This window comes from Melanerpes formicivorus, unplaced genomic scaffold (genome assembly GCF_026170545.1).
Source record: "Melanerpes formicivorus ecotype bairdi unplaced genomic scaffold, bMelFor1.0.p_v2 SCAF_83, whole genome shotgun sequence".
Lineage (NCBI taxonomy): Eukaryota > Metazoa > Chordata > Aves > Piciformes > Picidae > Melanerpes > Melanerpes formicivorus.
This window is the reverse complement of record NW_027142435.1, coordinates 1,270,501-1,294,298: the sequence shown is the minus strand read 5'-3', so window position 1 is coordinate 1,294,298 and position 23,798 is coordinate 1,270,501. Positions and strand designations below refer to the sequence as shown.

General features: G+C 65.1%; 1 protein-coding gene across 1 annotated transcript in view; it reads right to left on the bottom strand.

Moving 5' to 3' along the window:
- The window catches only part of DOT1L (DOT1 like histone lysine methyltransferase), a 61,508-nt gene that overhangs the window by 19,263 nt on the left and 18,447 nt on the right, over positions 1–23,798 (bottom strand). The window contains 16 exon segments of the mRNA XM_068165044.1: positions 822–945; positions 1,739–2,202; positions 4,200–4,325; positions 5,061–5,198; positions 5,334–5,435; positions 6,970–7,061; positions 8,962–9,075; positions 9,905–10,139; positions 11,416–11,499; positions 12,338–12,379; positions 12,982–13,088; positions 14,556–14,624; positions 15,331–15,410; positions 16,852–16,907; positions 20,994–21,056; positions 23,541–23,635. Of these exon segments, the coding sequence (XP_068021145.1) occupies positions 822–945; positions 1,739–2,202; positions 4,200–4,325; positions 5,061–5,198; positions 5,334–5,435; positions 6,970–7,061; positions 8,962–9,075; positions 9,905–10,139; positions 11,416–11,499; positions 12,338–12,379; positions 12,982–13,088; positions 14,556–14,624; positions 15,331–15,410; positions 16,852–16,907; positions 20,994–21,056; positions 23,541–23,635 (1,991 nt within the window).

Genomic DNA, 23,798 nt, shown 5'->3' with positions numbered 1-23,798 from the left:
GTGCCATGTGTGCAGCTGGGCAGAGCAGGGCTCCTCTCTGGGTGCCATGTGTGCAGCTGGGCAGAGCAGGGCTCCTCTCTGGGTGCCATGTGTGCAGCTGGGCACAGCAGGGCTCCTCTCTGGGTGCCATGTGTGCAGCTGGGCAGAGCAGGGCTCCTCTCTGGGTGCCATGTGTGCAGCTGGGCACAGCAGGGCTCCTCTCTGGGTGCCATGTGTGCAGCTGGGCACAGCAGGGCTCCTCTCTGGGTGCCATGTGTGCAGCTGGGCACAGCAGGGCTCCTCTCTGGGTGCCATGTGTGCAGCTGGGCACAGCAGGGCTCCTCTCTGGGTGCCATGTGTGCAGCTGGGCACAGCAGGGCTCCTCTCTGGGTGCCATGTGTGCAGCTGGGCACAGCAGGGCTCCTCTCTGGGTGCCATGTGTGCAGCTGGGCACAGCAGGGCTCCTCTCTGGGTGCCATGTGTGCAGCTGGGCAGAGCAGGGCTCCTCTCTGGGTGCCATGTGTGCAGCTGGGCACAGCAGGGCTCCTCTCTGGGTGCCATGTGTGCAGCTGGGCACAGCAGGGCTCCTCTCTGGGTGCCATGTGTGCAGCTGGGCACAGCAGGGCTCCTCTCTGGGTGCCATGTGTGCAGCTGGGCAGAGCAGGGCTCCTCTCTGGGTGCCATGTGTGCAGCTGGGCACAGCAGGGCTCCTCTCTGGGTGCCATGTGTGCAGCTGGGCAGAGCAGGGCTCCTCTCTGGGTGCCATGTGTGCAGCTGGGCACAGCAGGGCTCCTCTCTGGGTGCCATGTGTGCAGCTGGGCACAGCAGGGCTCCTCTCTTACCTTCTCTGCTGCAGAGGGTAAGGCTGGGGGGGAGGAGGGCCGAGCTTCCTGAGGACTCAGCTTTATGCCATTGGACAGAGCAGGGCTGGGGTATGGGAGGCCATTCTCCTTGGCATGCTCAGCTCTGCAACACAGAAGCACACTCATTAGCACACACAAGTTAATTACTGCTCCCCTGGAGGCCACCCCTGTGCCACCACTGCTGCCTGGCTTCCAGCAGCCAAGCTCTGAGTGCTGCCCAAGCAGGGTTAGAGAGATGTGGAGGCTGCTGCAGGAACAGAGCTGCCCCAAGCATGCCCTGGCAGCTCCTCCCAGGTAACTGACCACAGGACAAGAGATGGCCTCAGGATGCAGCAGGGGAGGCTTAGGTTGGAGATGAGGAACAGTTTCTTTGCTGCCAGAGTGGTCAGGCACTGGCAGAGGCTGCCCAGGGAGGAGGTGGAGTCCCCAGCCCTGGAGGTGTGCAGGAGCCCTGTGGCCATGGCAGCTGGGGCCAGGGTTTGGGGGCCAGGGTGGGGTTGGGCTGAGGCTTGGCCTGGGTGATCTTAGAAGGCTTTTCCAACCTTAATGGTTCCATGGTCCTATAAACCTCCACTCTCAAGAAGACTTCTCCACAACCCAACTAAACCTCTGCTATTAAAGCAAGGCTCAGCCCTCCCCTCACAGGCTGGGCTGGGTTGGAAGGGACCTCACAGATCAGCCAGGGCCAACCCCTGCCAGGGGCAGGGACACCTCCCAGCAGCCCAGGCTGCTCAGGGCCTCATCAGCCTGCCCCTGAACACCCCCAGGCAGGAGGCAGCCATGGCCTGGCCAACCTGTGCCAGCATCCTCCCTCTCAAGAGCTTCTCCCTTCATCTCCAGTCCCCACCTGCCCTCCCCAGGCTTCCACCCAGGCCCTCCCCAGGGCCCTCTCTCACCTCTGAATCTCGCTGGTGGTTGCTTTCCCATTGACTCCATGGTCTTGGTTGAGATGTCTCCTCAGGGCTATTTTGGCTGGGGAGAACCTGGTGTAGTCAGGCAGGGCCAGGCTGCTCATCCTCTCTGCCTTCTGCCTGCTGCCGTGGCTGGGGGTGCAGGGCACGATCTCCTGCTCCAGCTGGGAGCTGGGGTACTGGGGGGTGTTCTGCTTGGAGGAGGGCCTGCTGAAGCTGTGGTGGATTTCATAGGGAGTAGCATGGCCATTGATGGAGAGCTCAGGGCTCATGCCATTGATGTGGGGCATGGGGAACTTGGAGCAGTCCAGCTCCAGCGGGAGCCTGCCGGGCTCGGGCTCGGGCTTGCTGCGCAGCTGGGCTGCCAGGGGCTCCTCTGAGGGGGTGTAGGACTTCAGCTGCAGCAGCTCCTGCTGCCTCTGGCTCTTCTCAAGCTCCACAATGCTGATCTGCAAATGAAGAGCAGGACAATGCTCAAAACCCACACTTGCCATAGGCTCCTGGAGTGGCAGGGCTTGGGAGGGGCCTCTGGAGCTCGCCCAGCCCCAGCCCCAGCCCCAGGCCCAGCCCCGGCCCCAGCCCCAGCCCCAGCCCCAGCCCCCTGCCAGAGCAGCAGCAGCCAGGGCAAGCAGAGCTCCTCTGGCCCAAGAGGCTCCTTCTGGGCAAGGGAGGTGGTGGGGGAGCTGAGGGCTGACTCAGGACACCAGAGCACACAGGCAAAGCAGCAGGGCTCCCCTCTGCACCAGCTCATGAGGGGAGAAGGATTCCCTCCCCACAGCACTACCAAGGATCCCTTCAGGTCTGGCACCTGGCTCCTCTGAGGGCAGCCACAGCCTTGGCCTTCAAGGCTCCTAAAATCCTGAGAGATTCAGCTTGGGAGGTGGAAAGAAGGAGAAAAAGCCAAGACAAGGACCAGCCTGGCTCAGCCTCTAACATCAGTCACAGCCCCTCCACTGCCCACTGCCCAAGAGCTGGCCTGGGCTGCTGCCTGCCCCCCAGAGCTGCTGCCTGCCCCCCAGAGCTGCTGCCTGCCCCCCAGGGCTGCTGCCTGCCCCCCAGAGCTGCTGCCTGCCCCCCAGGGCTGCTGCCTGCCCCCCAGAGCTGCTGCCTGCCCCCCAGGGCTGCTGCCTGCCCCCCAGAGCTGCTGCCTGCCCCCCAGAGCTGCTGCCTGTTCCCCCCCAGGGCTGCTGCCTGTTCCCCCCCAGAGCTGCTGCCTGCCCCCCAGAGCTGCTGCCTGCCCCCCAGGGCTGCTGCCAGTCCCCCAGAGCTGCTGCCTGTTCCCCCCCAGGGCTGCTGCCTGCCCCCCAGAGCTGCTGCCTGCCCCCCAGAGCTGCTGCCTGCCCCCCAGGGCTGCTGCCTGTTCCCCCCCAGGGCTGCTGCCTGCCCCCCAGAGCTGCTGCCTGCCCCCCAGGGCTGCTGCCTGCCCCCCAGAGCTGCTGCCTGTTCCCCCCCAGGGCTGCTGCCTGCCCCCCCAGAGCTGCTGCCTGCCCCCCAGAGCTGCTGCCTGCCCCCCAGGGCTGCTGCCTGTTCCCCCCCAGGGCTGCTGCCTGTTCCCCCCCAGGGCTGCTGCCTGCCCCCCAGAGCTGCTGCCTGCCCCCCAGAGCTGCTGCCTGCCCCCCAGGGCTGCTGCCTGTCCCCCAGGGCTGCTGCCTGTTCCCCCCCAGGGCTGCTGCCTGCCCCCCAGGGCTGCTGCCTGCCCCCCAGAGCCACTGCCTGCCCCCCAGGGCTGCTGCCTGCCCCCCAGAGCCGCTGCCTGCCCCCCAGAGCCGCTGCCTGCCCCCCAGGGCTGCTGCCTGTCCCCCAGGGCTGCTGCCTGTTCCCCCCCAGGGCTGCTGCCTGCCCCCCAGGGCTGCTGCCTGTTCCCCCCCAGAGCTGCTGCCTGCTCCCCAGGGCTGCTGCCTGTTCCCCCCCAGGGCTGCTGCCTGCTCCCCAGAGCTGCTGCCTGCCCCCCAGGGCTGCTGCCTGCCCCCCAGGGCTGCTGCCTGTCCCCCAGGGCTGCTGCCTGTTCCCCCCCAGGGCTGCTGCCTGCCCCCCAGGGCTGCTGCCTGTTCCCCCCCAGGGCTGCTGCCTGCCCCCCAGGGCTGCTGCCAGTCCCCCAGGGCTGCTGCCTGCCCCCCAGGGCTGCTGCCTGTCCCCCAGGGCTGCTGCCTGTTCCCCCCCAGGGCTGCTGCCTGCCCCCCAGGGCTGCTGCCTGTTCCCCCCCAGGGCTGCTGCCTGCCCCCCAGGGCTGCTGCCTGCCCCCCAGGGCTGCTGCCTGCTCCCCAGGGCTGCTGCCTGTTCCCCCCCAGGGCTGCTGCCTGCCCCCCAGGGCTGCTGCCTGCTCCCCAGAGCTGCTGCCTGTTCCCCCCCAGAGCTGCTGCCTGCCCCCCAGGGCTGCTGCCTGCCCCCCAGAGCTGCTGCCTGCCCCCCAGGGCTGCTGCCTGCCCCTTTGTTCCTTGCTCTCTACCTGCAGTTCCAAGCAGTGTTTTTGCTTCTCAGAGATCTGATTCTTCAGGGCCTGCTTCTCCTTCAGCAGGTTCTCCAGGGACAGTGTTGACCAGTCCAGCTTCAGCTCCTCACACCTGGCCTTCAGCTGCAGGGACACCACAGAAGGTCAAGAAGCACCTTCCAGACACCCTCAGCCCACCCAGCTGCACCCCACACACCTTTCAGCTGGGCAGATGCCAAGAAGCTTCTTGGTCCACCCAAAGCTCCTCTCAGCTTAAACCAAATGCCCCCAAAATGGTCCTGAGGTCCCCCCAGGAGGTGGCCTGGGTCCTGCTGAGGGCAGAGCTCTCAGCCTCCCTCCCTAAGCACAGCCACATCCAGACCTCCTCCTCACCTACCTTAACAGCTTTGAGTTCCTAAGGGGAACTCAAGAGTCCAGGCTGCAAACCACAGAGTCCCAGCATGGGCTGGAAGGGACCTTCAGGATCCCCCAGCTCCAGCCCCCTGCCATGGGCAGGGACACCTCCCCCAGCCCAGCCTGGCCTTGGACACCTCCAGGCAGGAGGCAGCCACAGCCTCCCTGGGCAGCCTGGGCCAATCCCTTCCTCCTCTCCACTCTCAGCCTCCCCTCTCCCAGCTCCAAGCCATTGTCCCTCAGCCTGGCACTCCCAGCCCTTGTCCCAAGTCCCTCCCCAGCTCTCCTGGAGCCCTTCAGGCTGCTCTAGGGCCAGAGGTGAGGCCAGAGGCAGCTGGCACCTCAGCACCTTGGGAGGGTGAGCAGAGGAAGGGCCTCTGCCTGCCTTCCCCCTCCCATTCCTTCAGACACCTGGAGGCCAGGGGCAGCCCCAGCCCTGCCCTGCCCACGAGGGCTGGCACACACCAGCTGCAAGCTCTGGTTCCTGAGTTCACTGTTGTCCTTCTCCAGCTGCTTGGTTTGTTCCTTCAGCTGCTGGTTGTGAGCAGAGATCTCCTTCTGAGCCTGGATCAGGTCGTTGTAGGTCAGAGCTTTAACTCCCAGCTGCAGGGTGAGGAGTGGGAAGGGGAAGAGGTCAGCCCCAAAGCAGGGGCTGCAGGCCTGCAGCTGCTCTGCTGCTTCCCTCCCCAGTGTCTGCACACAGGTGAGCACAGGCAGCCCCTGCCCCAGCAGGGTTACCTCATCAAGCTTCTGCTGGAAAAGCCTTTTGATTTCCTCCTTCTGTGCCTGGCAGTGGGTGAAGAGCTGCTGAGCTGTGCCCAGCAGCTGAGCATTCTTCTCCTGGGGGAGAGCAAACACACCTTCAGCATCAGCCTCAGGAAGCTTTGCACTCAGCAGGCTGGGAGGGATCTGAGCTCTGCCTCTGTGAGCCTCTGCCTGGGGGGCAGCAGCTGGGGGAGAGAGCTGAGCAGAGCTCTGGAACTCTTCTGGGAGCCTGGAGAGGACTCCAGGGCAGCCTTGGTCTAGTGGGGGGTGGTTGGCACTGGATGACCTTAAAGGTTCCTTCCATGATGCTGTGACCTCAGAGCTGCCCCAGGACCTGGAGGGATCCTGCAGGGAGGCTGCAGAGAGACTTCTCCTGAGGGGGTCTGAGCCAGGCCCAGGGGGAAGGGTTTGGAGCTGAGGCAGAGCAGGGTCAGAGTGGAGCTGAGGGAGAAGTTCTTCTGCCTGAGCCTCTGGCACAGGCTGCCCAGGGAGGCTGTGGGGGTGCCCCAGGCCAGGCTGGATGAGGCCTGGAGCAGCCTGGGCTGGCTGAGAGGTGCTCTGCCTGGGCAGGCTGGCACTGGAAGGTCTTTAAGGTCCCTCCCAAACCATTCTGTGACTCTATGGAAACCTCCTAAGCCAACAGTGGCCTCATGCTGGCACTGCCCCCAAGCCAGAGCCAGGCCAAGCTGCACAGGGGCTGCCAAAAGCTGGAAGTGGCCACAAGTCCTTGCTGAGCTCTGGGGGGAAGGTTCCTCTGCCACAGGCTCCCAACTGCTCCCAGCTGAGGCCCTGCAGGCAGGGAAGCTCTGCAGCTGGGACTGCTCCTCCCTCTGCTGGGGAGAGGGCTCCATAGCAGAGGCCAACCCCACAGCTCCCAGCTGCAGCTTCACCTTCCCAGCCCTGCCAGCCTGCTCAGCTCACCCTCTGCCCACCAGACCACCCTGGACATCAGCAGGCTTCAGGATGAGGTCTCTTGAGTCAGTGGTGACAGCCTGAGGCTGCTCAGGGCTGGGGAGAGCCTGGCCCAGGCTGCCCAGGGAGGCTGTGGCTGCCTCCTGCCTGGAGGTGCTCCAGAGCAGGCTGGGTGAGGCCTTCAGCAGCCTGGGCTGGGGGAGGTGTCCCTGCCCCTGGCTCTGAGCTCCCTTCCCACCTGAGCCTCTCTGGGGGAGCTGCTGGAGGAGGTTGAGCTCCTGGGAGCCAGAGGGGAAAAGCAGCTGGCAGCCCCAGGTGGGGGAAGAGAGCAGGGCTCAGCACAGCAGCCTCCTGCCCAGGGACACTCAGCTTGGTGCTCAGCACTCAGGGGAGATGCCAGCAAGGCTGAATGCAGCCTGGGCAGGTGGAGGGGCAGCAGGGGCAGCAGGGGCAGCAGGGGCAGCAGGGGCAGCAGGGGCAGCAGGGGAGGTGCCTCTCCCCCAGTTTGCAGATGGGAAAGTGCCTGAGGGGGCACTGAAACCCTGCTGTGCAGGCAGCCAGGCTCAGCCTGCCCTGCAGGAGCCTCTCCCAGCTGGCCTGCTGCAGCACTGGGGCCAGGGCCACAGTCCCCACCTCCAGCATCTGCTGCCCCCCACTGCAGGCAGGTTGGGTCAGGAAGGTGCAAACCAGAGCCTACCTTTTCCTGCTCCAGCAACTGTTGCAGACTTGCTTTGTACTGAGGAGTTTTCATGTATGCCATGAACTGCAGGTACTGGATCTTGAAAGAGTCTGCAGAACAGAGCAAGCTGAGGCCAAGTGCCCCTCTCTGTGTCCCCTGGCACCCCTCCCCTTGGCTCTCCCTTGCTTGATGTGCTCTGAAGTCAGAGCAAGCCCTTGGAGATCAGCTGGGAGCAGGAAGCTCCATCCTGTGGAGCTCCTGGAGCCATCAACTCCTCACCACAGGCAGCCCAGGGCACTCATGCACTGCAGAGAGGAAGCTGATGGGGGCTGCAGGGTAGAAGAGGAGCTGGAGGAAGGGCAGGAGCTGGCCCAGCCCTCAGCACTCCTGCTCCCAGCTCACAAGCCAGGGCCTGCTGCACTGCTGCCAGCAGCCAGCTGCCAAGCTCTGCCCCCACACTTCCTCCTCAGTGTCCTTCCCTCTCATCTCTCATCTCCTGCTAGGCAATGATCCTCCCTCCTCCCCAGCCCTCACCCCTGGAGCCCTTCCAGCTGCTGCAGCCCTTCCAGCTGCTGCAGCCACAGGCAGCCCAAGCCTGCACAGGATGCTGGCACAGAGGGCTGGGCAGCCAGGCTGCCCCCAGGCAGGTGCCACCCTCCCCAGAGGACAGAGGCACTCTGAGGCACTCCTCTCCTCCTCTCCAGTCACAACTGTGAGGCAGCACAGCCAGAGGGCAGAGCTGAGGACAGCACAGAGATGATCCCAGGCTGGCACATGCCCAGTGCCCAGGGCCAGGGCCAGGGCCAGGGCCAGGGATGAAGCAGTAGAGCCAAGAAGCCTCTCTCCAAGTCCTGCCTGAGATCCCCTGGAGCACACTTCCCAAGCACACCTCTGAGCCTCCTCAGCTCAGGCAGCACCTGGCTGACTTTGCTGCAAGCTCTGCAGAGCAAATGGAATGGAGCTGCCCAGGGCTGCCCCATGCAGAGCAGCAGCAGGGCTCCAGCCCACAGCTCCTGAGCTGCCCTTCCCACTCCCAGCTCTTCTGGGGTCCTGTCTGTCCCCCTCAGTGCCAAGAGAGAGCTGAGACGATGCCAAGAGCTAAACACAGGAGCAAGGCAGCAGCAGGAAGCAAGAGAAGGCCCTCAGGGTGGTGCCAGGGGGAGTGGGGAAGGAAGGAGGTCAGCAACAGCCTTCCCCTGGGGCTGACTCTCAGCAGGCCTTTGATCTGCTCAGAAGCCTGCAAGCAGAGGGCACAGGAGGGCACAGGGGGGCACAGGGGGGCACAGGGGGGCACAGGAGGCACAGGAGGCACAGGGGGCACAGGAGGGGACAGGAGGGGACAGGAGGGGACAGGAGGCACAGGAGGGCACAGGAGGGGACAGGAGGCACAGGAGGGCACAGGGGGGCACAGGAGGGCACAGGAGGCACAGGAGGCACAGGAGGGCACAGGAGGGGACAGGAGGGGACAGGAGGGGACAGGAGGGCACAGGAGGGCACAGGAGGGCACAGGAGGCACAGGAGGGCACAGGGGGGCACAGGAGGCACAGGAGGGCACAGGAGGGCACAGGAGGCACAGGAGGGCACAGGAGGGGACAGGAGGGCACAGGAGGGGACAGGAGGGCACAGGAGGGCACAGGAGGGCACAGGAAGGCACAGGAGGGCACAGGAGGGCACAGGAGGGGACAGGAGGGCACAGGAGGGCACAGGAGGGCACAGGAGGCACAGGAGGGCACAGGGGGGCACAGGAGGCACAGGAGGGCACAGGAGGGCACAGGAGGCACAGGAGGGCACAGGAGGGGACAGGAGGGGACAGGAGGGGACAGGAGGGCACAGGAGGGCACAGGAAGGCACAGGAGGACACAGGAAGGGAAAGGAGGGCACAGGAAGGCACAGGAGGGCACAGGGGGCACAGGAGGGCACAGGAGGGGACAGGAGGCACAGGAGGGCACAGGAGGGGACAGGAGGCACAGGAGGGCACAGGGGGCACAGGAGGGCACAGGAGAGCCTTACCTAGCAGCTTCTGTAGTGCAGGAGGGGTGGGTGTCACCAGCAGCTGGGTGGGGGAATGCCGCTGCACCTTGGGAGGTAGTTGGTAGAAGGGGCTGTGAGGTGACTTGTAGGCATCTGCAGGGACACAGAGACAGCCCTCAGGCTCTGCAGCCTGCTGCCAGCAGCTCTGCCACTGCAAAGCAGCCTCCTCATGGCCAGGCTGAGCTCTGAGCTGCAGCAGCAAGCCCTCTGGAAGGAGACCTACAACTCCTCCTTGCAGCAGCAGCAGCAGAGACAAAGGCCCCAGCTGCAGCCCAGCCCTGGTGCTGGCCAGGAGCCCCCAGGCAGCTGCAGCCCCAGCAGGGGCAGCTCAGCTCTGGTGGCCTGGCAGAGGCCATGACACAAAGCCACAGAGGCTGAACCCAGCCCCAGAGAATGGTTTGGGCTGGAAGAGACTCAGAGCTCACCCAGCCCCACCATGGCCACCCCTTGCTTGAACCCCTCCTGCCATGGGGACTCCACCACCTCCCTGGGCAGCCTCTGCCAGGCCCTGACCACTCCTGCAGCAAAGCAATTGTTCCTCAGGTCCCACCCAACCCTCCCTGGCACAATTCCAGGCCAGGTCCTCTCCTTCCACCCCCTGGCCCTAGGGAGCAGAGCCCAACCCCAGCTGGCTGCAGCCTCCTCCCAGGAGCTGCAGAGAGCTCTCCCTCAGCCTCCTCTGCTCCACACTGAGCACCCCCAGAGCCCTCAGCTGCTCCTCCCCAGACCCTTCCCCAGCTCCATTGCCCTTCTCTGGGCCTGCTCCAGCCCCTCAGAGTCCTTCCTGGAGCAAGGAGCCCCAGACTGAGCCCAGCACTCCCGGCACGGCCTCGGCAGGGCTGAGCACAGGGGACAAGGCCTGCCCTGGGCCCTCAGCTGCCTATGGAGGGGAGCCTCCTTCCCCTGGCAGCCCTGAGCTCACCCTGAGGAGAGGATGAAGCTGTCTGGGACACAGTTTGGGCATGCAGGAGCTCCAGTGCAGTTTGGCTCTTCTTGGTCTTGCGCTCGGGGCCGGCAGGGTTCATCTTCTTGGGCCGGCCTCGCTTCCTGCCCGCCAGCTTCCTGCCCTTCTTGCTCAGCTTCTTCTTCCTGGCCTTGGAGGGAGATGGCTTCTTCACAGCACTGGCTGCAGCCTTTTCTTCTTCAGCACCAGAATCCTAAGGAGAAGCCAGGAAGCTCCTGAGGTGTTCCCAGCTGCAGGGAAAGCTTCCCTCAAAGCCAGGATGGAGACCTCGGAGGCTGCCAGGGAAGGGAACTGAAGCCTGGGAGTTCACTTCCCAGGGAAGCAAACTTGCCTGGGGAAAGGAGCTGTCCCCAGCCCCAAGGAGCTGTCCCCAGCCCCAGGGAGCTGTCCCCAGCCCCAGGGAGCTGTCCCCAGCCTCAGGGAGCTGTCCCCAGCCCCAAGGAGCTGTCCCCAGCCTCAGGGAGCTGTCCCCAGCCCCAGGGAACTGTCCCCAGCCTCAGGGAGCTGTCCCCAGCCCCAAGGAGCTGTCCCCAGCCTCAGGGAGCTGTCCCCAGCCCCAAGGAGCTGTCCCCAGCCCCAGGGAACTGTCCCCAGCCCCAGGGAGCTGTCCCCAGCCCCAGGGAACTGTCCCCAGCCCCAGGGAGCTGTCCCCAGCCCCAGGGAGCTGTCCCCAGCCCCAGGGAACTGTCCCCAGCCCCAGGGAGCTGTCCCCAGCCCCAGGGAGCTGTCCCCAGCCTCAGGGAGCTGTCCCCAGCCCCAAGGAGCTGTCCCCAGCCCCAGGGAGCTGTCCCCAGCCCCAGGGAGCTGTGCTCATTCTCTTCTGGACTAATTGATACAGAGAAGGAAATCTCCTCCCCTGGCTAAGCCAAGCTGATGATTCACCCTGCTGGACTATGATCATGGAGTCAGGGAAGGGCTTGGCTTGGAAGGGACCTTCAAGATCAGCCAGTTCCAACCCCTGCCACAGGCAGGGACACCCCCACCAGCCCTGGCTGCTCCAGGCCTCATCCAGCCTGGCCCTGAACACCTCCAGGCAGGAGGCAGCCACAGCCTCCCTGGGCAGCCTGGGCCAGGCTCTCCCCTGCCTCCCTGCCAGGATTTTGTCCCCAAGCTCTTGCACTCCTCTCTCTCTTACAAAAGGGGCTCAGCAGCCTCTGCACTGCACTCATGGGGCAGGGCTGAGGGAGAGAGCTCTGTAGGGTGGTGCTGAAGGTGAGCCAGGGGGTCCCCAGCTGCTGCACTCCTGCTGCTGCACTCCTGCTGCTGCACTCCTCTTGCCCTCAGGCTCTGTCCAGAGGTGGTGGTGCAGGCACCAAGTGCAGCTCTCATCAGCTCCACCACATCTTTATCCCCAGCTACTAAACCACCCCCCAGGCCCAGGACAGGGCCTGTGTCCCCCAGCAGGAGAGGAGAGGCTGCTGGCCCAGGCTGTGCTGAGGGGCAGCCCAGGCAGGGGGCAGAGGGCTCACCTTGCTCTCCTGCACCTTGGTGGGGGTCGTTGTGTTGCTCTTGCTCTCCCTCTGCTGCCGCCTCCTAGCTGCCTCTTGTTCCTCCTGGGCAAAGGGTGGCAGAGGCTCAGCAGTGCTGAGGGCACTGCAGGGCAGATCACTGCCTTCCACATCCTACCCTTGTGACAGCCTCATCCCACAGCCCAGCATGGCAGGGGCTGGAAGGAGCCCTGGAGGCCCTGCAGTCCACCCCCTGCCAGGAAGGGGCAGCTAGAGCAGGGCACACAGAGACACCTCCAGAGATGGAGACTCCACCACCCCTCTGGGCAGCCTGCCCCAGGGCTGCAGCAGCCTTAAATCCAAGAGGCTCCTCCTCAAGTGCAGATGAACTTCTTATGGCCAAGCCTGTGCCCACCAGCCCTTGTCCTGCCCCTGGGCACCACTGAACAAGGCCTGGTCCCATCCTCCTGCCCCCCCCCCCGCCCAGCACTGCTGAGCTCCCCCTCAGGCTGCTCCTTTCCAGCCTCAGACACCCCAGCTCTCAGCCCTTCCCCATCACAGACCTCCCAGGCTCCTCCTCCCTCAGCTCTGGGCCCTCTCACCAGGCAGTGCCCAGCCAGGAGCACCCAAGCTGCTGCCACCAGCAAGGGCAACCTGCCCTGCCCCAGGGAACACTCAGGGGGCCAAGGGAGTGCAAATCCTCCTCTGTCCCTCTGCAGTGGGCTGCAAACAGTCAGCCAGAGGGCAAGAGATGAACTCCCAACCTGTTCCCTTAGCCTGCTCCTCCCAGCCCCAGCTCCAGATCCCTCAGATTGATGGAATGGGTTGGAAGGGACCTGAGAGATCCTCCCAGCTCCACCCCCTGCCCCCCCCAGCAGCTCTGCCCACTGCCTGCCCAGGGCTGCTCTGGGGCTCTCTGCCCAGCCCAGGCAGTCAGACTTACCCTGAGTTTTGGGTTTTTGAGACTAGAAAAATAGTTTTCAAGCTGCAGAGAGAAAGAGAAGAGAGGGATTGTAAAGCCAGGGCAGAGGGACACAGCAGAGCAGAGCCAGCTGGAGGCAAAGGCCAACTGCAGCACTCCTGCCTGCCTCCCTGCTCAGCAGCTCCATCAAGAAGCCTTCTGCCTGGGCAGCAGGACACAGTCCAAGCCTCCACAAGGCTTCATCATCTCCTCTGATCCTTGCTTCAAGGCCCTTCTGCACAGCCCCTCCCCAGCTCTCCTGCAGCCTCTCCAGGCACTGGCAGGCAGCTCGAAGCTCTCCCTGGAGCCTTCTCTTCTCCACCATCCCCAACTCTCTCAGCCTGACCCCACAGAGGAGCTTCTCCAGCCCTCTGATCACCTCTGGAGCCTCTTCTGGAGCCACTCCAGCAGCCCCAGGTCCTTCTTGTGCTGGGATCAATGAATGAACCAAGTGCCAGAGTGCAGCCCACAGCCACAGGCTGGGTAAGGGCAGCAGGGGAGGCTCAGCCACGCAGCAGGAGCTGCAGCCAGGCTGCAGAGCTGACTGGGAGAGCGTGCCCATGGCAGGCAGGTGTGTGCCCACAGCAGGGAGGGCAGGCAGGGCCCCCTGCCCCCCTGATACTCACTATGGTTCTGTCAATAGTATGCAGGTAGTAGGAGACTGGCTTCCCGGTCCAGGACACAGAGCCCTTCAGTGGGGACAGCTCCACAACCCTCATGATAGTGCCAATATCTGCAGGGGGAAGCACAGTCAGGGCCACAGAGCTCTGCCCTCAGCTCTGCCCAGCCCAGGCAGGCAGCAGGGCACAGGCAGCAGGGCACAGGCAGCAGGGCACAGGCAGCAGGGCAGCAGTGTGGGCTCCACGGCCCCACGGAAGGGGCTGGGCTGGAAGGGACCCTCAAGGCCATCCAGCTCCCCCCCTGCCATGGGCAGGGACCCCTCCCCCAGCCCAGGCTGCTCAGGGCCTCAGCTTGCACAGAGCCCTGGCATTTGGGGCTGGAAGAGCCCTCCAGGATCACCCAGGCCAACCCCACCCTGGCCACCAAACCACGGCCCCAGGTTTGCTGAGCCCCTCCAGGGCTGGGGACTCCACCACCCCCCCTGGGCCAACTCTGCTGTGCCTCAGCAACCTTCAGCAGGACCCCAGCAGCACCCCAGCTGCAGGCAGGGGCAGGAGTTCAGCAGGCAGAAGCAGGCCCAGGGCTGCACTGGGGCCAGGCTTGGCTTGGATTTGCTTTCTTGCCTCTTGTTTTGTCCCCCACAGCTGAGAGGGAGAGGCTGTGTGGAACCAGCTCCAGCAGCACCCAGCCTGAGCCAGCAGGGTGACTGCAGAGGAGAGGATGGCCCAGGTCTAGCTGAACACAACCAGCACCCCAGAAGAAGCCAAGCAGCCAGGCTCAGGCCTCAGCAGCTCCCACCACTGCCTTCAGCACATCCCAGTGCTCTGCCTTGCCTTGGCCTCACTCCTTCCACATTTCCAGCTCCTTCTCCAGATGGAACTGCTCAGGATCCAAATGGTGTTGAGGGAGGGACAAAGCCCAACAAAAGGCTGCCTGCTTCTCCCAGCTCTCCCTTTCCCTCTCCCCCTGTGCTCTGCAGACTATTCAGCTGCTCATAGCTGAGATGGAAACAGCAGCAGGAGAGGCAGGAAGGGGCACCTGGGTCATGCCCAGGCATCAGACCCCCCTCAGGAAATGGAAGAGCCTGCAGGGCAGCAGCATGGAGCTGGGGGGGCAAAGGGAAAGGCTCTCCTCTGCCTCTGCAGGGGAGCAGAGTCCTGAAGGGTTTGGGTTGGAGAAGGCCTTTCAGCTCCTCCACTCCAACCAGTCTCTAACTGCCCAGGCTGGGGCTGAGCCATGGCCCTCAGCACCACAGCTCTGGGGCTCTGAGACCCCTCCAGGGCTGGGGATTCAGCCACCCCCCTGGGCAGCCTGGGCCAGGCTGTGAGAACCCTTCCAGGGAAGGAGTTTCCTCTCAAGTCCAACCTGAACCTCCCCTGAGGCCATTTCCTCTCATCCTGTTCCCTGGGAGCAGAGCCCAACCCTGACCTGGCTGCAGCCTCCTCTCAGGGAGCTGCAGAGAGCAGTGAGGCCTCCCTCAGCCTCCTCTCCTGCAGGCTGCACACCCCCAGGCCCTCAGCTGCTCCTCCCCAGCCCTGTGCAGGCAGCACCAAGGAAGCACTGCAGGAGGCAAACCTACCGCTCAAGTTTCGACTGTTGATCCTGAAATTCAGAGGTGCAAAAGGTTTTGAGGACACAATTCTCCCACCTGGGAAGGAGGAGGGGGGCAAAAGATGGGAGGGCAAAAAAAGATGGGGGGTGGGGAGCAAAATAAGATGGGAGGGGAATGGAGAGAAAGGAGAAAGGAAGAAAGAAGAAAGCAAGAAAGGCAAAGCTGACTTCCAGAAAGCTTCAACAGCCCCAGAGTCACCACCCAGCCCCAGCAGCTCCAGCAGCACCTCCTAGGCTGCCTCAGGCTGGAAGAGAGCTCAGAGATCCCCCAGCCATGGGCCAGGACACCTCCACCAGCCCCAGGCTGCTCCAGGCCTCACCCAGCCAGGCCCTGAACCCCTGCAGGCAGGAGGCAGCCAGAGCCTCCCTGGGCAGCCTGGGCCAGGGGCTCCCCAGCCTCCCCCTCAGGAACTTCCCCACCCTCAGTGTCAAACATTTCCTCCTCAGCCCTGAGCCTCTTCTCTCTTCTGAAGCCCTCAGCTCTTGACCCAGGGCAAGGCACTGAGCTCCTCCCAGCCCAGCAGAGTGCTGCCAGGCAGAGCCAGCTCCAGGAGCTGGGGTGCCCAGGGCAGGCTCCAAGCAGGGAAGTAGAAACCCCAAGAGAGAATCCCTGTGGGGCAGGGACCCAGGGAGCAGCCCCCCCTGCTCTGCTTGCTCTGGGCTGGAACCAAGCTCCCTGCCAGCAGCAGCTGCCCCAGGCAGCAGGAGGGCCCTGGGGAAAGGACTGGAGTGGAGTTTGTTACCTTCCTTCATGTTTGCAAATCTCTCCTTCAGCTGGTGATCCACCTCAGGCCCAAAGGCAAAGTTGTTGACAAAAATAACACTGCAGGAGAAGGGGAAGGCAGTGAGGAGGGGGCAGGGGGCAGCCACAGAGCCCCAGCATGGCTTGGGCTGGGAGGGACCTTCAAGATCAGCCAGTCCCAAGCCCCTGCCATGGGCAGGGACCCCTCCCCCAGCCCAGGCTGCCACTGGGCCCTGGCATGGCTCAGGGTGGAAGGGAGCTCAGAGCAGGGACAGCTCCCAGCTAGACTCAGCTGCTCCTCCAGCCCTGCCCTGAGCACCCCCAGGCAGGAGGCAGCCACAGCCTCCCTGGGCAGCCTGGGCCAGAGCCTCCCCAGCCTCACTCTGAAGAACTTCTTCAGCCCCAGCCTGAGCTTTGAGGCCTCCCCTCCCAGTGCCTCCACTCATGCAACCCCTCAGCAGGGCCTGAGCTGGGCAGCAGCAGCCAGGGCTGCCCCACAGCAGGGATGGAAGGTGTTTATACACCAGGGGAAGAGAGAGGCAGCTCCTCCTGCCTGCCTGCTCTGGGGAGGCTGGCAAACCCTGCCTGGCCAGGGAGGCTTGCAGGGCTCCCCCTCCCCCTCCCCTCCCCTGCCACAAGGAGGCCTTGCAGGAGAGCCCAATGCACCAACGGGCCTAGGAGCAGCTGGGAGAGGCAGGGGGAAAGGCAGCCCCTGCCAGAGCCCCTGGCAGCCCTGCAGTGCTCCTCCTGGCACAGCACTCTGCAGGCCCAGGGGGAGCAGGGAGCCCCCAGCCCAGCCTGCAGGGAGCAGAGCCCCAAGGACAGCCAGAGAGCAGCAGCAGAGTGTGTGGGGAGGGGCACAGCTCACTCCCACCTCAGCACCCAGCCTGCTGAACCCTGCCCTGGGACACCCCCATGGGACACCCCCCCTGGGACACCCCCCTGAACCTGGGACACCTCCCCTGGGACACCTCCCCCTCCCCTGGGGACCCCTCCCCTGCCCTGGGGTCTTAAAGGAACAGAACTACAACTCCTCTGCAGGATGTAAGAGAAGTCAAACCCCCTGCAGAGACCTCCAGAGAAGGGAAGCCCCCAGGCAGGCAGCTGGGATCAGCTCCCCCTGAGTCTTGGGAAGGACTCCCTTGGCTCTCCTGCCCTTCCCTTCCCTTTGTGCTGGGGGGGAGGTGATGCTGGCTGCCTGCACTGCCAGCCAAGGCAAGCAGAGCCCTGCCAGCCCCTGCCACCAGCTGCAGGCCATGCAGCACAGGCAGCTTCCTCCTGGCCCTGCACACCCCCAGGGCTTCTCCCTTGGCCCCAGCCCTGGCTGCAGTGCCAGAGGCTGCAGGCTGCCATCAGCCTCCCAGCCAGGGAGCAGGATGCAGGAGGCCAAGGAGAGAAGCTGGCAGCTGCACTCTGGGTGTTTGCAGTGGAAACTCTCTCACAAGCTGGCCAGGCTCCCAATTTCCATCCCAGGGCCTCCCCAGGATGCAGCTCATGAAGCCAAGCAGCTGCTGGACTCTACCTTGTGTTTGCAATCCTCTCCCTCCACTCCTCTGAGAGGAAGTCACCTCGCTCCAGCTGGGGGAAGAGCAGAGAGGCACCGAGGTCAGCACTGCCCCCTGCCCCCTGCCCCCTGCCCGGGCCCCAGCAGCAGGGGCCCTTGGTGCTGTGCCACAAGCAAGGGCACAAAAGGCTGCAGGCAACAACTGAGGCAATGAAGCAGAGAACCCTGGGGTGGGCTGGAGGGGACCTCCCAGATCAGGCAGTGCCAGCCCCTGCCCTGGGCAGGCACAGCTCCCCCAGCCCAGGCTGCTCAGGGCCTCATCCAGCCTGGCCCTCAGCACCCCCAGGCAGGGGACAGCCACAGCCTCCCTGGGCAGCCTGGGCCAGAGCCTCCCCAGCCTCCCTGCAGAGCTTCCTCCTCCTCCCTGCAGAGCTCCCAACCCCCCCTGGGCACTGTGCCCCTGGGCAGGCTGCTGGGGGAGCCCTGTGGGGCAGGGGCTGGGCTGGGGCAGCTCCAGAGCCCCTTCCAGCCCTCCCTGCTGGGATGCTGGGAAGCTACCCTCTGCAGGCAGACAGACAGACAGACAGCACTGCACTGCAGACAGACAGACAGACAGACAGCCATCACACCCCCCCAGACAGGACCTGCTCTGGACACCCAGGGGAGGAGCTGCTGGCCCTGAGCTCTGTCCCAGCCAGGGCAGGAGCAGAGGTGCTGTGAGGGATGGAGGTGCTGCAGGGCAGGCTGCAGGGCAGGCTCCAGGGCAGGCTCCAAGGGCTCTGAGCAGCCTGCTCCAGGGCAGGAGGTCCCTGCAGGGGCTGGGGCTGGGGCTGGGTGGCCTTTGGAGGTCCCTTCCAACCCTTCCATTCTGGGGCTCCATGCACTCAGTCTCCTCCCATCAGTGCCCCCCACCCCCCCTGCCTCCTCTCTGCTCTGCCTGTGCCACTTTAGCCTCCTGAGTGGATCCTGGCTGGCAGAGCCCCCCTGCAGTGCAGACACTTCCCTCTGAGCAGCCACAGCAGCAGCTCTGCTCCAGCCACCAGGAGCTCAGCTGAGGGCTGGGAGCTGCCAGCCTGCCCTGCTGCCACAGTGAGGAGCCAGGCCAGGGGCTCAGCTGAGGGCAGGCTCTGGGGGGAGGTTGGGTGGCTTGGCTGTGTCTCTGGGGTGGCTCTGTTGTGTTTGGCACAGAGACATTTGCCCCACAGAGCCTGCAGGGGAAAAGCAGCTCCCTGGCACCTGAGCCCTGGCACCTGAGCCCTGGCACCTGAGCCCTGGCACCAGGCAGCTCCCAGCCTGGGGGAAGCAACCTGAGCTAAGCTCCAGCAGGCTGCAGAGCAACAGCTGAGCAAGGTCAAGGCCCAGGGTGGTGGAGCAGAGCTTCCCTCTCCCCCCAGAGAGCTTCCCTCTCCCCTCACACAGAGCTTCCCTCTCCCCCAGAGAGCTTCCCTCTCCCCCCAGAGAGCTTCCCTCTCCCCTCACACAGAGCTTCCCTCTCCCCCAGAGAGCTTCCCTCTCCCACAGAGAGCTTCCCTCTCCCCCCAGAGAGCTTCCCTCTCCCCCCCAGAGCTTCCCTCTCCCCCCCAGAGAGCTTCCCTCTCCCCCCCAGAGAGCTTCCCTCTCCCCCCAGAGAGCTTCCCTCTCCCCCCAGAGAGCTTCCCTCTCCCCCCCAGAGCTTCCCTCTCCCCCCAGAGAGCTTCCCTCTCCCCCCCAGAGAGCTTCCCTCTCCCCTCACACAGACCTTCCCTCCCCCCTCACACAGAGCTTCCCTCTCCCCCAGAGAGCTTCCCTCTCCCCCCCAGAGCTTCCCTCTCCCCCAGAGCAGGGCTGGGGTCTCTCTGGTGAGGCTCTGCCCAGAGCCAGCCTTCCCAGGCCGAGAGGCTCCCTGCAGCAGGCTCCAGCAGGCTCCTGGCCCCCAGCCCCCAGCCCCCACTCCCTTCTGCCTCCCAAAGTACACTTTGGGTTATTTTTAGGCTCCTGTTCCCTGCTCAGTGACTGGGGGCAGGAGTCCAGGCCCCACAGCCTGGCCAGGCCCCAGGGGAGCTGGGGAGGGCTCTTCACACCCCACAGCCTGCAGCTTGCTGCAGGGCACTCAGGCTGCTGGGCCCAGCCGCTGCCTGCCCTCCCCTCAGCTGCACAGCTCCTGAGGCAGGGAAGGAGGAGCACAGAATGGCTTGGAGGGCACCCTCAGACCAGCCAGTGGCAACCCCCTGCCATGGACACCTCCCCCCAGCCCAGCTGGCTCAGGGCCTCATCCAGCCTGGCCCTCAGCACCCCCAGGCAGGGGACAGCCACAGCCTCCCTGGGCAGCCTGGGCCAGAGCCTCCCCAGCCTCACCCTCAAGAATTTCCTCCTCTGCCCTCCTCAAGCTTCAGTCCCTTCCCTCCCCTCCTGTCACCCCAAGCCCTTCCCAGCCCTGCCAAGCAGCCAGCAGCTGCTGCCAGGCAAGGGGGGGCAAGGGGGGGCAGTGCAAGGGGAGGCAGTGCAAGGGGAGGCAGTGCAAGGGGAGGCAGAGCAAGGGGAGGCAGTGCAAGGGGAGGCAGTGAGTCTCTGCAGGCATCCCAGCCAGGGGGCAGGAAAGCAACCCCCCCAGACAAGCAGGGCTGCAAGGGCTGAGCTCTCCCCAGCAGGGCAGGCTGCAGGCTCCCAGGGCCTTTCCTCTCTCCACAGCCAGCAGAGAGCAGAGGAGGCAGCAGCAGAGGGTTGGTAGATCCCAGCCCTGCTGCACTGGGGGAGCAGCCCCAGGCCCCTGGAATGCAGAGTCTGGAGGAGCTCTCTGCCTGCAGCCAGCAGTCTGCTTTCAATCTTTCACTGCAGGCTCCTCTCCTTGCTCTTTAAATGGCACAGCTCAGAGCATCTCCAGCAGCCTTGCCTTTCATGCAGTGCCAGCTGGGTGACACAATGGAAAGCTGCCATATGGCCACTTGAGGAGAAGTGAAGCATTCAGAGGGTTGCCACAGCAGGAGAGAGTTAGCAGCCTCCTCTGGAGCCTGCTCCAGGCCAGGCCCAGCCCCTGGGCCCCACAGCCCGGGGAAGCAAAGTCCCAGCAGCAGAGCAGCTGGCTCAGGGCTGGCACAGCCACCTCCTGCAGCCTGCCCCTCACAAGGTGAAGGCCTCTGGAGGATGCCAGCAGAGAGCCAAGTGCCACCTGCTGCCCCCCTGCTGGAATGCTGGAGCCAGGAGCTGCAGAGCAGCCCAGGGCAGGGCAGGGCTGTGCTGAGGGCAGGCAGCACTCACAGTCCCTGATCCTCAGGCCCAGCTCCTAACCCCTGAGGCACTCAGCCCTGGCCCTCAGCACCACAAGCTGAGGCCTGCAGCTGGCCTGGGCTGGCCCAGGCTCCCCCAGGGGCTCTGCAGGAGCTCACAGCCAGCCCTGCCCAGCCCACAGAATTGCTTTGGTTGGAAGAGACCTTTCAGATCCTGGAGTCCAAGCCAGCACTGCCAGGGCACCACCACACTGCTTCAGCATGTCCCTGACTCAAGCAGAGGGATGCCCTGTGGGGACCTCTTCACTCCTGCCCTGCCCCACAGCCCCAGGCAGCTCAGTCCAACCCTCTCCCAGCCAGGAGCAGGCACCCAGCAGCCCTCCTGAGCCCCCAGCCCCCACCTGACCTCCAGCTACAGCCTCCCTACCCTGCTAACAGCTCCTGGAGTCCTCTGCCCTCCTCTCCCTGCCTTGGCACTCACCCAGAGCTCCAGCAGCACACTCCCAGCATCCCAGTGCCCCACAGCCCATCCCCTCCAGCACCTCTGCCAGGTGACCACAGCTCCAGCTGCCTGCAGGACCCAAGGCTTCAGCTGTTGCTCCCAGCAGGAGCTTTCAGCAGCCTGAGGAGGAGCTGCCTGCCCTGCAGCCTGCCCAGCAGCTCCCCCACAGCACAGAGGCAGGAGGGGGAAGGGACAGAAGGAGCCTGAGTGCAATCAGCAGACACAGGGCAGCCCCAGCCAGCACTTGAGAGGGATAAATCTTCCAAGAGCTTCTGGAGCCCAGCACAGGGTGAGCAAGAGCAGGAGAGGAGCCTGGGAGGAGGCCCTGGAGAGCAGCACCCCCAGGAGGAAGGGAGAGGCCAGGCAGCAGGTGTGGGGCTGAGGCTGCTGCAGGGCTGGGCAGGACTCTGCACACCCAGGGGGATGCCAAAGGTCTGCAGCTGGAGGGCACTCACTGTGTATTCTGCATGTTTTTTCCCATACCATTTCATCCACTTCCTGAACTCTCTGTCCATGGTCTGCAGGAGGGAGGAGAGACAAAAGCAGCTGTTAGAACATCTGGGCTCCCAGGGCCATGGCAGAGCAGGAGCTGCAGCTCTGGCACTGCTCACTGCCACCAGAATGCTGCAGAGCATCCAGGCAGCAGCCCCAGGAGCTGAGCCTCTGCAGCTGAGCCCTGGAGTGGCTCAGGGGGGAAGGGAGCTCAGAGCTCAGCTGCTCCAACCCCTGCCAGGGGCAGGGACAGCTCTCAGCTGGACTCTGCTGCTCAGGGCCTCATCCAGCCTGGCCCTGAGCACCCCCAGGCTGAAGGCATCCCCAGCCTCCCTGGGCAGCCTGTGCCAGCTCCCCAGCCTCACTGTGCAGAACTTCCTCCTGATGTCCAACCCCCAGCCTGCCCTGCTCCAGGTTCCAGCCCTTCATCCTCCCTCCCTGACCCAAGGGACCACAGCAGTGGCACTGAAACTGCTTCCTGCCTGCAGGGCACTCAGCAGTAAGCCAGCCCCACCAAGAGAGCCCTGCAGAGAGCAGCCACAGCCTGACCCTGCACAGCCTGCCCCTGCACAGCCTGCCCCCTGCACAGCCTGACCCCTGCACAGCCTGCCCCCTGCACAGCCTGACCCTGCACATTCTGACCCTGCACAGCCTGACCCTGCACAGCCTGACCCTGCACAGCCTGACCCTGCACAGCCTGACCCCTGCACAGCCTGACCCTGCACAGCCTGACCCTGCACAGCCTGACCCTGCACATTCTGACCCTGCACAGCCTGACCCCCTGCACAGCCTGACCCTGCACATTCTGACCCTGCACAGCCTGACCCCTGCACAGCCTGACCCTGCACAGCCTGACCCTGCACAGCCTGACCCTGCACAGCCTGACCCCTGCACAGCCTGACCCTGCACAGCCTGACCCTGCACATTCTGACCCTGCACAGCCTGACCCCTGCACAGCCTGCCCCCTGCACAGCCTGACCCCTGCACAGCCTGACCCTGCACAGCCTGACCCTGCACAGCCTGACCCTGCACAGCCTGACCCTGCACAGCCTGCCCCTGCACAGCCTGACCCTGCACAGCCTGACCCCTGCACAGCCTGACCCTGCACAGCCTGACCCTGCACAGCCTGCCCCCCCTGCACAGCCTGCCCCTGCACAGCCTGCCCCCTGCACAGCCTGCCCCTGCACAGCCTGCCCCCCTGCACAGCCTGACCCTGCACAGCCTGCCCCCTGCACAGCCTGACCCCTGCACAGCCTGCCCCCCCCTGCACAGCCTGACCCCTGCACAGCCTGACCCTGCACAGCCTGACCCCTGCACAGCCTGACCCCTGCACAGCCTGACCCCCTGCACAGCCTGACCCCTGCACAGCCTGACCCTGCACAGCCTGACCCTGCACAGCCTGCCCCCTGCACAGCCTGACCCTGCACAGCCTGCCCCCTGCACAGCCTGCCCCCTGCACAGCCTGACCCTGCACAGCCTGCCCCAGCACAGCCTGACCCCTGCACAGCCTGACCCCTGCACAGCCTGACCCCTGCACAGCCTGCCCCCCCTGCACAGCCTGCCCCTGCACAGCCTGACCCTGCACAGCCTCCCCCCTGCACAGCCTGCCCCCTGCACAGCCTGACCCTGCACAGCCTGACCCTGCACAGCCTGACCCCTGCACAGCCTGCCCCCCCCTGCACGGCCTGACCCTGCACAGCCTGCCCCCTGCACAGCCTGCCCCTGCACAGCCTGACCCTGCACAGCCTGCCCCTGCACAGCCTGACCCCCCTGCACAGCCTGACCCCTGCACAGCCTGACCCTGCACAGCCTGACCCTGCACAGCCTAGCCCCTGCACAGCCTGACCCCTGCACAGCCTGACCCTGCACAGCCTGACCCTGCACAGCCTACCCCCTGCACAGCCTGACCCTGCACAGCCTCCCCCTGCACAGCCTGCCCCTGCACAGCCTGACCCTGCACAGCCTGCCCCCCTGCACAGCCTCCCCCTGCACAGCCTCCCCCTGCACAGCCTGACCCCTGCACAGCCTGACCCTGCACAGCCTGACCCTGCACAGCCTGACCCTGCACAGCCTGACCCTGCACAGCCTGACCCCTGCACAGCCTGACCCCTGCACAGCCTGACCCTGCACAGCCTGACCCCTGCACAGCCTGACCCTGCACAGCCTACCCCCTGCACAGCCTGACCCTGCACAGCCTGACCCCTGCACAGCCTGACCCTGCACAGCCTGCCCCTGCACAGCCTGCCCCTGCACAGCCTGACCCTGCACAGCCTGCCCCTGCACAGCCTGACCCTGCACAGCCTGGCCCCTGCACAGCCTGCCCCTGCACAGCCTGACCCTGCACAGCCTGCCCCTGCACAGCCTGCCCCTGCACAGCCTGACCCTGCACAGCCTGCCCCTGCACAGCCTGCCCCTGCACAGCCTGACCCTGCACAGCTCGAGCCGCCTGCACAGCCTGACCCTGCACAGCTGCCCTGCACACGCCTGCCCCTGCACAGCCTGACCCTCACCTCAGCATACTTGGCTGGGATGTCAGCTTTCTCCACCCCATAGTGATGTTTGCAGTTGGTGGCTGCAGCCACTTGAAGCACCACCTGGCCCACACCTGCAGGGAAGGCAAAACACAAAGTGAGGACAAGCTTCAGCAGAGAGAGCACTGCAGGAGCAGGGCCAGCCCCAGGCCTGAGCAGAGCTGCCCTGCTGCTCCCCTCTGCCTGAGCAGGGAGGACCAAAGCTGGAGTGGAGGTCAGGGAGCTGCTGCCCTGGGG